We start from the raw sequence: 14957 nt of genomic DNA on the forward strand, positions 1-14957 counted from the left end.
AAGAGGCCACTTGCAGTGTGCCTACCCTTCTTCTTCCTGGGCTAGTTACGTTTTGGAAGTTCGTCAGACTGATGACTGTTGTTGCCATTTTTTTTACACCACCCACAGTGTACAAAACACTTTAAAATAGTAACATAAACAAGCAAGAAAGATTGTGCTCCACAAAGCTTATTATATAAATTCTGATAGGTGGAAGAACAAGGGCAGCAGGTTGAATTACCTACCTGGTTATTATTGTGGTAATTGTTCTGCTTTTTGATAAGGTTATAGATCTTATCAAAAAGATTATAGATCTTTTTGATGTAGTTACTCCGCCTTTGCTTTCCCTCACTCCTACAACATTTTGTGTTTTGAATGGCTGTCCCTAAAATCCCTTGCAGCAAATAAGGCAGGGCCAGAAATTTGCTGGCAGGGCCAATTACTGTGTTCTTCTTCGTGGTCTCTGTGCATCACAAATATGGGCTCTGCGCCTGCGCGGGGCCAGGTTCGGAAACTTCTATAGCTGAAATTCTTTTAGGTGGGAACCCCTCCCCTACCGTCCACTGAGCATGCTCAGGGGTTCCCGCCTAATCCCCTCAGTTGTCTTCAACCGCTTGTAGGGTCAACAGCATTTAGAGACTTCTCTGTTTGGTATCATTTTTTTACCTAGCTGAATAATACTATTTTTCATCCTTTTTCTTACCTCTACAGTTTTCTAATCTTTTCCTATCTAGTTATATATATTAAAAAAAAATACTTGTTGTTCGTTACCTCAGCCTTGGTGCCTATGGCACTACAAGGCCTCTTCAAAAAGTGCTCCGGTTGTGGGCAGAAGATATCCCAAATCGACAGACATTCCCGGTGTTTGCTGTGCTTGGGGTAGATGCATGTCGTCGAGTCCTGTTGTTTTTGCCTGAAATTCTCGAGGCAAACCAGGAAGAACCGATCTGATCGCCTTCAGGCGTTACTTTGGGAAAAGGCGTTGGAGGCAGTGGAGAAACCGAGTACGTCTCGACGCTCCAAATCTCCCAATACAATGGATGTGCCCCAACCTCCTCCATCACGGAGTGATGCCTTATTGGTTCCCCCCTCCTCCTCTCTTTCCGCCTCGTCAAAAGCGGCCAGGAAAATCTCTAAGAGAGTGAGAGACCACGTTGGGTCTGAAGAACCCCAACGGAAGAAAAGCAAACTAAAATCAAAGGAGGGAAAGAAAAAATCGACAAAGTCAAATCCGTCGATACCGAGGACTCCGGTACCGACGACTTCGGTACCGAAGCGCCCTAAGGCACCGAGAAGCCCGATATCGAGGCTTTCCCTACAGAAAACACCTCCAATATCGGCAAGTCCGATACCGACACTCTCGGTACCGAGAGCCTTCTCAATACCAAGACGGGCGACTCCGTCTTCACCGCCGGCCTTGATGCTGCTATGAACAGAGCAAATAATAGCTTCCCCGGTACCGTCCTTCAATATCATCACGATACTGGCCGAGGAGGCAAGTTTAAGGGCATCAATCTCGGAAGGAGAAATTAGAGGCTCCTCACTAGATCCGACATTGGTGGAAGAGGGTCCTACCTCTCCTCGATACTGCCAAAGCCAACAACCACCTATCGGTACCAATGGACATCGGTACCGACAAGAACATGAATCACGACCGAGATTCGATACTGACACACATCGGTACCGAGACTTCGATACCGACACGCATCGGTACCGAGACTTTGATACCGACACGCATCGGTACCGAGATATGCCACCTCCCGATACCAACGGCCGTCGGTACTGTCCAGTATCACCATATGACTACAACCGAGACCGTTCACCGACTTCGATTCATTCTAGTCAGTATTGGCATCCTCCGCAGTATCCTCCTTGCTACTACGAGGATTGGAGGCATAGACGGCAGCAAGACTTATTATTACCAGGAACATTACGCTCCGTACCCGCGTTTCCGGCAACCTCCATCAGAGACAGTTTCCCGCCCTCCACCCGCAGAAGATGCTGCCACTATGCTACCGTGGCCGCAGCCCTCGGTACCGAGGCCTCCACCGCAACGGGTGCAAACTACGGCACCGACAACGTCGGTACCGTCGCAGGCTCTGCAAGCTTTGCCCGCGGCTAGAACGAGAGGAAGTGCATTGGATGAGCCCTCTGATGATGAATATCGATCAGATTCCTCTCAGGAATCATCACCTCCACCATCAATCCCTTCACCGGATGATTTGGTGGTAGCGACAGATGTAATCTCCCCTTCTGAGGACTTGACCCATTTCACTGATTAAGTGCAAAGAATGGCGAGGTCCCTGGGGATCGAAACTTCTCAGCCAATAGAGAAGTTAAATGACCCTGTTTACGACGACTTATATTGTGAGTCATCTACCCCAGCGGCAATTCCATACTTACCCGTGCTATTACGCACAGCCCAACAGTCGTGGAAAATGCCCTCCTCTATGCCACCAACGTCGAGGAAGTTAGATAACATCTACAAAATCCAACAAAAGACAGCGCCGTTCGTTTTCACCCACCCCAAACCTAATTCAATCATAGTTGAGGCATCCCAAGGACGCACTCAAAGAAAACATAATGCTCCGGTTGACAAGGAAGGTCGGAGACTGGACGGCCTGGGAAGAAGAATTTATTCTTCCACATCTTTGTCACTAAGAGTACACAACTACCAAGCCACCATGGCAAAATATCAGTCCTTTTTATGGGGAAAAATGGCATCTCTTTCTGGATATCTGCCAGACAATCAAAGAGAACTATCAAATGTTTTTTACACAGAAGCTATGAGGCTGCCACGTCAACAGCTTAACACAGCGAGGCATGCCACTGACTGTGCTTCAAAAGCAATGGTAGCCTCCATCGCGTTGAGACGACATGCGTGGCTCAGGTCCGCAGGACTATCTCAGGAACCGCGCACCCGGATAGAGGACCTTCCCTTTGACGGGGAAGGTCTCTTCCACTCTTCCACGGACGAGTCTATGGAGAGCATCCAGAAAGCCAAAAATATGGCTAAGAAAATGGGGATTGGTCAGCAGCAACAACAGCTCCAGAGACCATTCCGCCAGAGACGCTGGCCGAGAACGCAGCAGCAGTTCCAACCAAGGCAGCAGCAATTCCAACTGCAAGACCGCCCCACTATGTGCCAACCTCAGGGTCAGTACAGGAGGCAACAGTATCCGGGACGGTTCAAGCAAAACAAGAGCAAGCCTGACCCAAATCAAAGACGGCGTCTTTGACTGCCACACACCAAACAGCCTAACACCTAAGTTTGGTGACATCCTTGCCCCTTTTTTCTGCAATTGGACCTCTATTACATCTGACACATGGGTCCTTAACATCATATCTCGGGGCTACAAAATAGAGTTCTCCACCCCCCCTCCCCTCGGAACCGCAAGGTTCTCACCACCTACAGACGCTCTGTTGCAAGAGACTACGTCTCTTTTAGAGAAGGGTGCCATAGAATGATTACCAACTTGCGCATTGGGAGGCGGTTTTTACTCCTGTTACTTTACGGTTCCGAAACGGGATGGGGGGCTGAGACCTATTTTGGACCTCAGGGAGCTAAACAAGTTCATCAACCCTAAAAAATTCTGGATGAACTCTTTAGCAAGCATCCTACCTTTCCTCTCCCAAGGGGATTGGTTCACGTCTATCGACCTTAAGGATGCATATTTTCATGTTTCTATCTATCCCAATCATCGCCAATACCTCAGGTTCATAGTGGGGGAAGACGTTTTCCAATTCAAAGTGCTTCTTTTTGGGCTTTCTACTGCCCCCCGAGTCTTCACAAAGTGTATGGCACCAGTTTGCGCCTTTCTGAGGACTCGAGGGGTAGAGATCTACCCCTACTTGGACGATTGGCTGATAGTGGCTAATACGGAGCAGGAAGCCGCCCGTAATACCCACCTCACCATCAACCTCCTCAACAAATTAGGCCTTTGCATCAACAAAGAAAAATCAAATTTTCAACCAATAAAATAATAAAAAAAATTCCTTGGAGCAATTCTGGACTCAACCCGCTCCAGGGCTTTCCTTCCAGAGGATAGAGCTAATACGTTAATTAAACTTGCAATTAAACTCTTCCGCTCTAAAATCACCTCTGCCTTCCAGCTGCAAAGGTTATTTGGTTTCATGGCAGCGACGGTCAACGTTGTCCCTTGGGCGCGTCTGCACATGAGACCTCTCCAGTTGTGGCTTCTGCGGGAGTACGACAATACATTGGACGCTCATCGAGTGAAATTGTCGCTCCCTGCCAAAATAAAGGACACGCTCCTTTGGTGGACGGATTTGTCCAACATCACACAAGGCTTGGACTTCAAACCCCTAATACCATCACAACATCTAATGACAGACACATCCCTATTGGGCTGGGGAGCCCACTGCGGGGATCTAACCATCCAGGAGCGCTGGAGCTCCCTCGACAGGAAAAGACACATCAACGTCTTGGAGTTGATGGCTATCCAAAAAGCTCTGTATGCCTTTCAGCAGACCTTATCGGGTCATGTAATCCAGATCCATACAAACAATATGGCTGCTGTCTGGCATATAAACAAGCAAGGTGGAACGAGGTCTATGGACCTGATCTCCCTCACTCTGGACATTTGGCATTGGGCAATTGCCCACGACATGACTTTGTCTGCCATTCATATCGCAGGCCAGGACAATATCCTGGCAGACGACCTCAGCCGCACCTTTGTGGATACGCACGAGTGGCAGATGAAAGACACTGTTCTGGACATGATCTTTCAGGCATGGGGACAGCCTGTAATAGATTTATTTGCCTCACCAGAGAACGCCATCTGCAGCCAATACTGCACGTGGGCGGGCCACGGGGCAGCATCTCTAGGAGACGCCTTCGAGAGGATGTGGACAGGACAGCTCCTGTACCTGTTTCCCCCCATACCACTCCTCTCAAGAGTTATTATAAAGCTGCGCAGCGACAACGCCAACGCCATCTTAGTAGCGCCTTGGTGGCCAAGGCAGCCGTGGTTCACTCTGCTACTCAAACTGTCCTCAGCGGAGTTTATCAGACTGCCCCAATGCCACAACCTCATATCGAAGGGGAAGGGACTCATCTTCCATCCGGATGTCCAGTCCCTAAACCTAACAGCTTGGAGGATAAGGCAACGTTAGACAACCAACCGCTGCCTACTGACATATGGAACATTATCCTAGCAGCTAGGAAACCAACTACTAGAAGGTCATATGCAAAAATGGACAGCATTTTCTGCCTTTGCTCTCAGTAGAAACGAGAACCCGTTTTCAGCACCAATAGCAACAGTGCTTTCCTTTCTTTATTCTTTATTTTAAAAAGGACTTAAGTTCTCATCACTTAGAGTTTATTTAGCAGCAATCTCTGCTTCACACCATTGGATTCAGGACTGTTTGGTCTTCACACACCCTTTGACAAAGCGGTTCATGAAGGGCATGAAAAGCACCATCCCAACAGTTCGTTCCTTTGTCCCTCAATGGAGCCTCTCGGTGGTGCTCAAGGCACTGTCTGCCAAGTCCTTTGAACCTTTAGCAAGGACGGACTTGCGGCTACTAACTTTTAAGGTGGCATTCCTTGTTGCAGTCACATCTGCTAGGCGTGCATCCGAGCTAGCAGCACTTCGCATAGACTCACCATACACGGTGTTTCACGCTGACAAGGTGGTCCTTAGACCGGACCCAGCTTTTCTGCCGAAAGTTGTGTCTTCCTTTCATCTTGGACAGGACATTACGCTCCCAAGTTTCTTTCCTTCGCCGACGTCCCCTATTGAGTCTGCTCTACATACCCTGGACGTAAGACGGGCCCTTGCCTTTTACCTGTCCAGAACTGCCACCCTCCGGAGATCCCAAAGACTTTTTGTTTGTTACGGGGGCAGGCAAAAGGGACTTCAGGCATCTCCGCAGAGAATATCTGCTTGGGTGGTTCAGACTATTAAGCTAGCCTATGAACTCGCTGGCCTCCCGTTGGAGGGTAAAGTGCGCTCTCATTCCACGAGAGGAGTGGCCACTTCTACGGCTTTTGAAAAGGGGATCGCTTTACCAGACCTCTGCAAAGCGGCTACCTGGTCGACACCTCTGACCTTTGCCAGTCACTACCGCCTGGACATCAGGGCGTGCAGAGACTGTGCCTTTGGGCGTGCCGTCTTATCGGCAATTCTATGAGTACTCATCCACCAACTGACACCACCCACCTCCGGTAAGTCAGCTTGTTAATCGCCCATATGTGTGATGCACAGAGACCACGAAGAAGAAAGACAGGTTGCTTACCTGTAACTGTAGTTCTTCGAGTGGTCATCTGTTCAGTCACACAACCCTCCCACCGTCCCCACTAGGGTGTCATTAAAATTTTTGATCACCTGGTGGTTCTCCTCAGTGAGACTGTTTAGGCGGTTTCAGGAACTGAGGGGATTAGGCGGGAACTCCTGAGCATGCTCAGTGGACAGTGGGGGAGGGATTCCTGCCTAAAAAGTTTTCAGCTATAGAAGTTTCCGGAGCTGGCCCCGCGCAGGTGCAGAGCCCATATGTGTGACTGCACAAGTGACCACTCGAAGAACTACAGTTACAGGTAAGCAACCTGTCTTTTCTTCGATTGTAAGACTCACACTAATTTCAGTACCACCAACAGAAAAAAAAAGCTTTGATTCTAAGAAATAATTAACGACCTGCGATTGTAAGACGCACCCTGTTTTTAGAGATGTTTATATGGGGGGGAAAGTGTGTCTTAGAATCAAAGAAATACGGTATTTCCTTTCTTACTGAGTGTAACATTTTTAATGACTTTTCCAAAATCCTTTAATGACTACCCCAAACGATCCTTGCAGAAACCGTGGGAATGTCAGGGACCAGCCAGCAGGGCTTAACCCGTGGGCACAAAATAGCCATACTTAAATTAGAGCTCAAACAAGGTCTGTTTAAAAGTTATTTCAGAACAAGAATTTGAGCTCTTTGGGATACTCAGAACTTTTGCTGAGTATTCAGTGGTAATGGAATCACATTTCCAATGGAACTACCATTGGGGAGTGAAAACAGCAGCGGCAGGGCCTCTTTCAGGAATTATTTCCAAAAGGAATCCTAGTAGAGTAAAGATGGCTTTAACATTTTGTTCTAAATGGGAAACCTCTTGTGAGGGTAAATAACGTAGTTCAAATTTGTTATCTTCTTCCTCCTAATTTATCAAAAGGTGTAGTAAACTCCTTGCTGCCTAGTTTTGCAAAGATCTGAACTTATTTTTTGCCTCTCTCCCAAGATGCACAATGTGCTGGAGGTGCTGAAGGTGGAACAGAACATCTACAATATAGTGTTTCATGAGATCATCAGGCAGGTCAGCGTTGACTGTGCAGAACGAGGAGAACTCCTTTCCATGCTCAGGTCAGGAATCTAAACAGACCCATGTTTTAATATTACTCATAGAAGAAGATGTCTATGTGGCTATTTTTGGCCAGCACGACAGGGTGAAATGTCTGCAGCTGTGTATAAGTGGCATAGATACACTGCCAGAAAACTATAACACTATAACACCGCTTCCATCGGGATCCTGTTCTGTGGCTTACACAACAGCTCCATAATCCAGCTTCATCATTTGTGAAAGGAATTCTGAGAAAATAATTGATGGGAGTTCCTTCAGAATGAGGGATTGTCCAGCATTATCTGTCCAGCATTTATTCTTTTTTTCTGTTGTCCTCAGCTGCTGAGGATATATCTGCTCTATGAACTGAAATGTGTTTTGAGCCAGTTTAATGTCATGACTTACCAAAATAAATTTAGGGTGTTCATTTTGTGAGATAGCACTGAGAGTTCAATTAATACCTATAGATTCTCTATAGCAGTATAGCAGTATATAGCAGTATAAATCCTAGGATTCTGGTGTTGAGGGAGGGCATAACCGAAACTAGTTTTACTGTGTAGTACAGACTTGTCTTGAGTGTTCTGAATGTGTTAAACCTTTATGTGCAAAGGTTGCTTCTATATTATTTGTTCCCCAACCATTTTCAGAAAGGATTCTCCCTTTCAATGATCATTTTGCAACTATGTTTGGGTTAACCAAGTTCAATCGCAGCTTTTAAAGCTCAGCTAAAAACTTTTCTTTTTCCTAAAGCTTTTAAAACTTGATTTTGTTCTGACTTTTATACTGCCTGTTTGGTGCATTCTCTTCTCCTCCTTATTGTTTTATTATGATTTTATTAGAATGTAAGCCTATGCGTCAGGGTCTTGTTATTTATTGTTTTACTCTGTACAGCACCATGTACATTGATGGTGCTATATAAATAATAATAATAATAATAATAATAATAATAATAATAATAATAATTAACCAAGGATGATGATGATGTTGTTGCTTCTTCTTCTTCTTCTTCTTCTTCTTCCTCTTCTTCTTCCTCTTCCTCTTCCTTCCTCCTCCTCCTCTTCCTTCCCCCTCCTCCTCCTCTTCCTCTTCCTCCTCCTCTTCCTCCTTCTCTCTCTCTCTCTCTTACAGACAAAGATATGTTGAGTTGCTAGAACGGATTCCCAGACAAATGAGGACTCTCTACAAAGAAATGATGGCACAGAGGGTAATGGACAAACACATCACAGATGAGTTATTCAATTTCAAAGAAGCTATAGGACAACTGGCAAGGTCTAAATCTTAATTGGTATTTCCATTCAACTTTGTGAATAAAAGTTGTGATTGTACAAGGAAACTGAAGGTATTGCTATGTTCAAATACAGGCAGCTGAATGCTATCCAAGAACATGACCACAGAGCAACTGTTGAAGCAGAAAAAGCTTATGAGGAGCTGGAAAAGGCAGTACGGGAGTCCGAGATGAATGCAAAGTGAGTTCCAGTTTAGAGGGAAGACTTCTGTAAACCACTCAGAGAGTCCTGGCTATGGGGGAGGTATATAAGTGTAATAAATAAATAAATAATAAGACTAGTTAAACAATATAAAAATTGGGCTAGAGAAACAACAGCCACCCTCCAAATACACACACACACACACACACACACACACTTTGCCAAGTGGCTTCATGAAATTAATAATATTTTCTCAAGTTCAGGATTGGGCTTCGTGATTTTGGAGGTCTCAGTGCAAGAAATGTTCCGTGGTTTCAGTGACCAGCCGCGAGTCAAAGCGTTCTGCTCCGTCTCAGACTCAGCCTCAGGAGAGACAGGCAGAGGAAGCGACTGACTGGCCCGTGGCTCCTCCACGGGACCTGCATCCTCCTCCATTGCATGACTCTCTTGCAACTGTGCACCGGTCTCTGGTCTGGCTGTGGGGGAGGAAACACCCTCTACTACTTGTTAGTTTGCCTCCTCCTCATCTGAGGAGGCTTCCTCTGCTGCAATCCTAACACGTGGAAAGCAAGGATTCATTTCCAGTTATTACGAGAAGTAGTTGCACCTTAAAATATAGCATCCCCCTTAATTTAATTCTGGATATATTCAAAAGCAGGCCTTCAGCTTTGTTGTACATTTCCCTGCCCCTCCACTGAAAGATTTTGGAAATCACACTCGCTCTCCACACCTAAAAAATCTGTTGTGGTGCTCCTGAGTGAGGTGAGGGTGACTCATGCATTGGCAGTAAGAATGTGGCTTGCTAGCTTTTTCCAGTCTTCCTGAGTGGGCACTCTGTTGGCTTCAGGATCTTGCCTCATTGATTTTCAGAGCTGATCATGGTTAGGCTGCAGTCGTGCAATTTAGAGACTAGCTCAGTTCAGACAACACGTTAGTCAGCGCAGTGTGAAAACGCCACTCAATGGTTGAGTTTTCAGGGGGCACTCCCCACACAACATGTTCTAATTCCACCGTTGTGTGACTGTGGGCTACCGTGGTTGTTGTTTATTCGTTCAGTCGCTTCTGACTCTTCGTGACTTCATGGACCTTGATTGACATTTCCTCTGCCCCCTCTCCTCCCCCGCTCCTCCTGATGGTATCCCACCAGCCACTGCTGTGAACAAACAATCCTGGTGGCTCTCCCAGAACGGCATTCCCTCCTTTCCCTGCTCTTTCCAGAGAACTCTGTAGCCAGCGGGAGAAGTCAACTCAACGTGTCGGAAAACTCCACGGAGCCCTCCATAAAGCATGCAACACAACAGTTACGCAGGAACTCTTCTCTGCACAGTGTTGATATTCTGCATGGAGTGTTTTCCAAAAAAAAAACCCCACCACCATTGCATCGTGGCGTTTTCCCACCAGACACCACCATCGTGGAGTTCTAAAACCACCTTTGAGAAACACTGTGTACTTGCTACATTCACCACTTGAAAAGTAGCTAGGCTTTGACTGAAGGATTCTGAAGGCATCCTCCAATCAGTCAGTACTTCGGGAAGGATTAGATGTTTTTTACTTGATCTTATACTGAGCGGGAAGGAATTGGTTTTGGTCAGTGGGCTTTGATCGCTTGCTGTCTTACTCAGCTGATTTTTCCTGCTTCTTGGTCGCTAGAGGAAATTAGCTGACTGGATGGCCAAGGAGTTTTGCTAATAGCAGCTTCTTTTCTCTCCCTGGAATGTCAAAGCAAACCCCAACAAGCTTTCCTTGAATGTCAACTGAATGGATAACACCTTTAGAATTCTCAGCAGTCAAAGCCCCGCTGGATTGTTATGGCTATAAGAAGTAGCCAGGTCCTTAAATATGTTTCACTTTGTTTGGATTGTGTCCACGGTTTTGGGGTGGGGGAGTTTTGTTTTTCATATTATGATCTAGTTAATAAGATGGCTTTGGATATCATCCAGACAACTGATGGTACCTTAATGAGGGGAATAATGAATGCCCTTATATTAATAGCTCATGTCTTACTATTTTAGCCTCTTGGATGAATATCGTGAACTGTATGAATTGCAGAGAGCAAGGCTTGAGGCTCAAATTCACCAGCTGACGCAAGAAAAAGAGCTGTGGAGCAATACTGCATATGATTTGGCTCTTAAGGTAGCTGCCGAAACAGGCACAGATGGAGCGCTCCTGCTTTTGATCATTCTCCTCCCTTAATGTCTGGTACTTCGGCCAGCAGATTCTTGAGATCATTTTGGTTGCTTTCATTGCTTTCTCATTTATTAATGTGTCATTTATCGCACATTTTAGTGCATAAAATTAGTTACAAATTTGTATCTCCTTTATCCCCAAAACAACTTGTGAGGTAGATCACAATTATTCCCATTTTACAGATGGGGGACAAAGAGTGGAGTGGAGGATTTTGTTTGTTTGAAGAAGGATCATAGAATCATAGAAGAGTAGAGTTGGAAGGGGCCTACAAGGCCATTGAGTCCAACCCCCTGCTCAATGCAGGAATCCACCCTAAAGCATCCCTGACAGATGGTTTGTCCAGCTGCCTCTTGAAGGCCTCTAGTGTGGGAGAGCCCACAACCTCCCTAGGTAACTGATTCCATTGTCGTACTGTTCTAACAGTCAGGATGTTTTTGTCCATCCTCTACTTTTCTTCCAGTGCATCTTCCTGGCCAGTGTAAATCCTATCACACCCCTCCTCCCTGTTGCAATCTTGAGTGCCCCATGAGCTTAGCCAGGGGATGCAAAGTGAGCAGGACACTGGCACCTGTCCCTGTGTCATTGTCTTGTTCCAGCGTGGGCCATCTTAGCAAAGGTATTCCTTCTTCTCTCAGGAGGGAATGCGTTGTTGTTTTTAAATTGAACCCTGCTGCCTACAGGTTGCAGGAGGCACCATTTTAGAAGAGGACCGCTTTCTGTATGAGAAGGGAGAATGCCTCTGCAAAGAGGATGCCTGCTATCTGTGGGGCTTCTAAGCAGTTAAAAAAAAACAATTTATTGAGAAGTGCTTTAGAAATTGATCATAAGTTTTTAACTCAGTTAATCTAACCAGTTCATTGACTAACACTACATCCCTACTTGTTTTTGGCACTGTCCGCTGCTTATTTGCTAGGGCGTGTCTCATGAGCAAAAATGTTTAGGCTGAACATTTCCAAATGTCCTCGCCATTCTTCCATTCCCAACATTCATCCTTTAATGTGCCTTTTCAGGTGATTGAAAAGAACAAGCTGATCTTGGCTCGCAGAATGTATGACAGTGAAAATGGTTGGATCAAAGTCATAAGGCACTTCATAATGCTATTAGCATCACAGGTAGAGGTTACTTGAGGATGTCTAATTGGGTTAATGGTACGGTGTGATGTAAGCTGTGATGATCCAGCCACTTTTGTTTGCTCCAGGGATGCATTTCTAGATGTGGCTTTTATTGTGTGCTTGCCATTCTTCACTCACAGTAGTTTGTGAGTGTTTAGATGATGTCGTAATCCTCCAGGGCTTCTCTCATGCTTTCCAAGCATTATTGGGAGAGGGGGAGTTGACCGGTGAAAATCTGGAATTTGGGGGAATGGCGGAATGAAATGCTAGTGTAATTGCATAATTCCTCTAAACCACAACACAACCTAGAGCTTATATAGCAGAACATACAGAAAGTCAGAGAAGGAAAAAAACAGTATGTAGTTAGTCGATCTTAATCCCACAATGAAATCCAGAAGCAATGCGGGCTAAAAGCTTCATCTAGAGGGTAAAAAGTGGTGGGTTAAAAGCTTCTCCTAAAAACACCTTGAGTGTATAAAGACTCCGTGGTTACTTAGCATAACTTTTATATCTGATGTTATTTTTCTAGCACAACATACAAGTATGAGGTGTAAAGAATCCCTTCTCTATCAGCAGAACGTACTTTCCATAAGCAAAAAGGCATGTTTGGATCTCACTTTTAGAGTTTTCACAGTAGTGGAGCCTGATCTGCCTCCCCACCCACTTTGATCGCAGGGATACACTCTATATCTCTTTTATAGCACTGCTTTTAAATGCTAGCCAATGAGACCAGGGGATAATGGGCTTATGGTGCCAGCTTGATATGGGGGATGAGGTGTTTATGCTCACTAATGTCACCCACTTTAAGTTAGTACAAGCTAATGAGATATTCAACACCTGTTCAGTGTACAAAATAGGATGAAATCTAAAATATTGAGGAAGCAATCGGTTAACATGCCTTTGTTTTAAGCTTGGCCATTTTGGTGACAACCTTACCAAATCAGGTCTTTGTAGAAGTCACTAAACAGTGCCACCTGTTCCTTCCAGTACTATCACAGATAAAATATGTGGCTCAACCTCTAAGTATCATTCTGCAGATGAATGTGACTTGTATATGTCATACATAGTTTCATACTAGGCATGCTTCCCCTTTGCAAACGTGGGTAAGCCCAGTTAATATTGCCTCCTGCACACTCAGAATTGTTTTCCAGTTCTATGTTACTGCTCATCTATACTTAGAAAAGCAGGGTGGTGGGGTCCAGATTGGATGATACCAAGAAACTGGGAAAATTGCTAAAAAGCTGGGCCTAATGACTAGCAGCAGTGCCTGTGAACCGCCCAGAGAGCTTTGGCTATTGGGCGGTATAAAAATGTAATAAATAAATAATAATAATAAAAAAAACATGGGTTCTCAACAAGGGGGGAATTCCCCCTGGGGGGGGGATTTTAGGGTTCCAGGGGGGGAATTGGGATCACTATTCAGCAAAGTATGATGTCCTGTAGATTATGTCTTCCTACACATGTTATTAAAAACGTCCCAGAAAAGTGTCATGTCGTCTGCAAAAGCCAGGCCTTTGCTCTCTTTTCCCTCCTTCCCTCGCAATCCTAGAAGTTTCAAGCTTCCCATTTAAAGGGGCAACACAAAGCATGGGAGCTGAGAATGTAAAAGGGGCCATGCTTTGCATTGCCCCTTTAAAATAGGACTAATATGGGGGGGGAGATTTTCAATATTATATGCATTTTATTTGGAATGTACCTTTTGAGTTAGACTATCTTGGGAAGGGGGAAATTATATTCTGAACAAGGGGGGAATGGAGCAAAAAAGGTTGAGAACCACTGGTCCTAGAAGCTAGCTTTGCATTCCATGCTTTGTACTGTTAAGAACAATATATCAAAGTCCTAATATATCCAATATATACAGTTGTAAGATCTTGATGGTGTAGAGTGTGGGATTATGTAGAATGCAATTTGCTCTGCAATTTAGATGTCCGTTATATGGAGGCTTTTCTGAATGTTTTGATCTTCATGCCTTAAAATTCTAGTTTGCTTATAGTTCTCCCCTCCCTCTCCCAATTTTCTTTTGTGATGCATTCAGGATGCCACTGATCTTTCTGCTCTGCAGCATTTGACACAGGAGTTCCGGGAACTCTTGAAACAAATTGGAGTAGAGGTGGAGCAAGTTGAAGAAACCAGTAGGGAAAGAGCAAGAAGTATTCAGAATGGTTTGGCTGGATGGCTCAATTACTTCTATAATCATGTTCTGTGAGTCTTTATCATTGGGTGCGTCCATGCTTCGTGGAGGAAAGCTGACAGGAATGCCTGGTCAGGTGGAAACATCCTTAGCTGAAAATGTTTCCAGTTGTCCAAATAGAGACAAGGTGGAAATAGGCCATGGCTGTGATAGCCAGTCAAAGAGGCCTAAGGACCATAGTGGAAAATGCACATTGCAGTTATTTGTTTAACTTCAGAACCTGAAGGTCAGGAGTGCTTGCTTGTAAGAGAGAACAAGGATATAGTGGGCATAATAAAAACCTTACAGAATGGAGGGAACCAGTGGGATACAGTTAGCTCTAGATACAAACTCTATAGGAAATGCAGGGAAGGGTATACTGGAGGTAATGTTGCTCTCTATACATCTAAGTAGGCATAGCATCAAACAAACTAGAAATCTCTAAAGGGCCAGATTCCACCATAGAATCATTGTGGTTAACAATACCAGGACCCCAAACTAATTTAGTACTGGGGACATGATTAGGGTGATCTTTAGATGGAAAATGAAATCAGGGAAGTTGTATTGTAATAATGGGTGACTTCAGTTACCCCTTTATTAAGTATTCTAAATAAATAAATAATGACAAATTTGAAAAAAATTCAACACTAGAACAGTTGGTCCTAGAACAGCTGGTCATCGAACCAACCAAAATGGCAAATGCAGTTCAATGTAAGCAAATGCAAAGTGATGTACCTTGGGGC

At 44.9% G+C, this 14957-nt stretch overlaps 1 protein-coding gene across 1 annotated transcript in view; it reads left to right on the plus strand.

Moving 5' to 3' along the window:
- Window positions 1–14957, plus strand: part of AXDND1 (axonemal dynein light chain domain containing 1) — a 66119-nt gene that overhangs the window by 13807 nt on the left and 37355 nt on the right. The window contains exons 8-13 of the mRNA XM_063134197.1: window positions 7220–7341; window positions 8447–8587; window positions 8680–8784; window positions 10758–10878; window positions 11943–12044; window positions 14080–14246. Of these exons, the coding sequence (XP_062990267.1) occupies window positions 7220–7341; window positions 8447–8587; window positions 8680–8784; window positions 10758–10878; window positions 11943–12044; window positions 14080–14246 (758 nt within the window). The remainder of the gene's footprint in view (window positions 1–7219; window positions 7342–8446; window positions 8588–8679; window positions 8785–10757; window positions 10879–11942; window positions 12045–14079; window positions 14247–14957) is intronic.

This window comes from Elgaria multicarinata, chromosome 1 (genome assembly GCF_023053635.1).
Source record: "Elgaria multicarinata webbii isolate HBS135686 ecotype San Diego chromosome 1, rElgMul1.1.pri, whole genome shotgun sequence".
Lineage (NCBI taxonomy): Eukaryota > Metazoa > Chordata > Lepidosauria > Squamata > Anguidae > Elgaria > Elgaria multicarinata.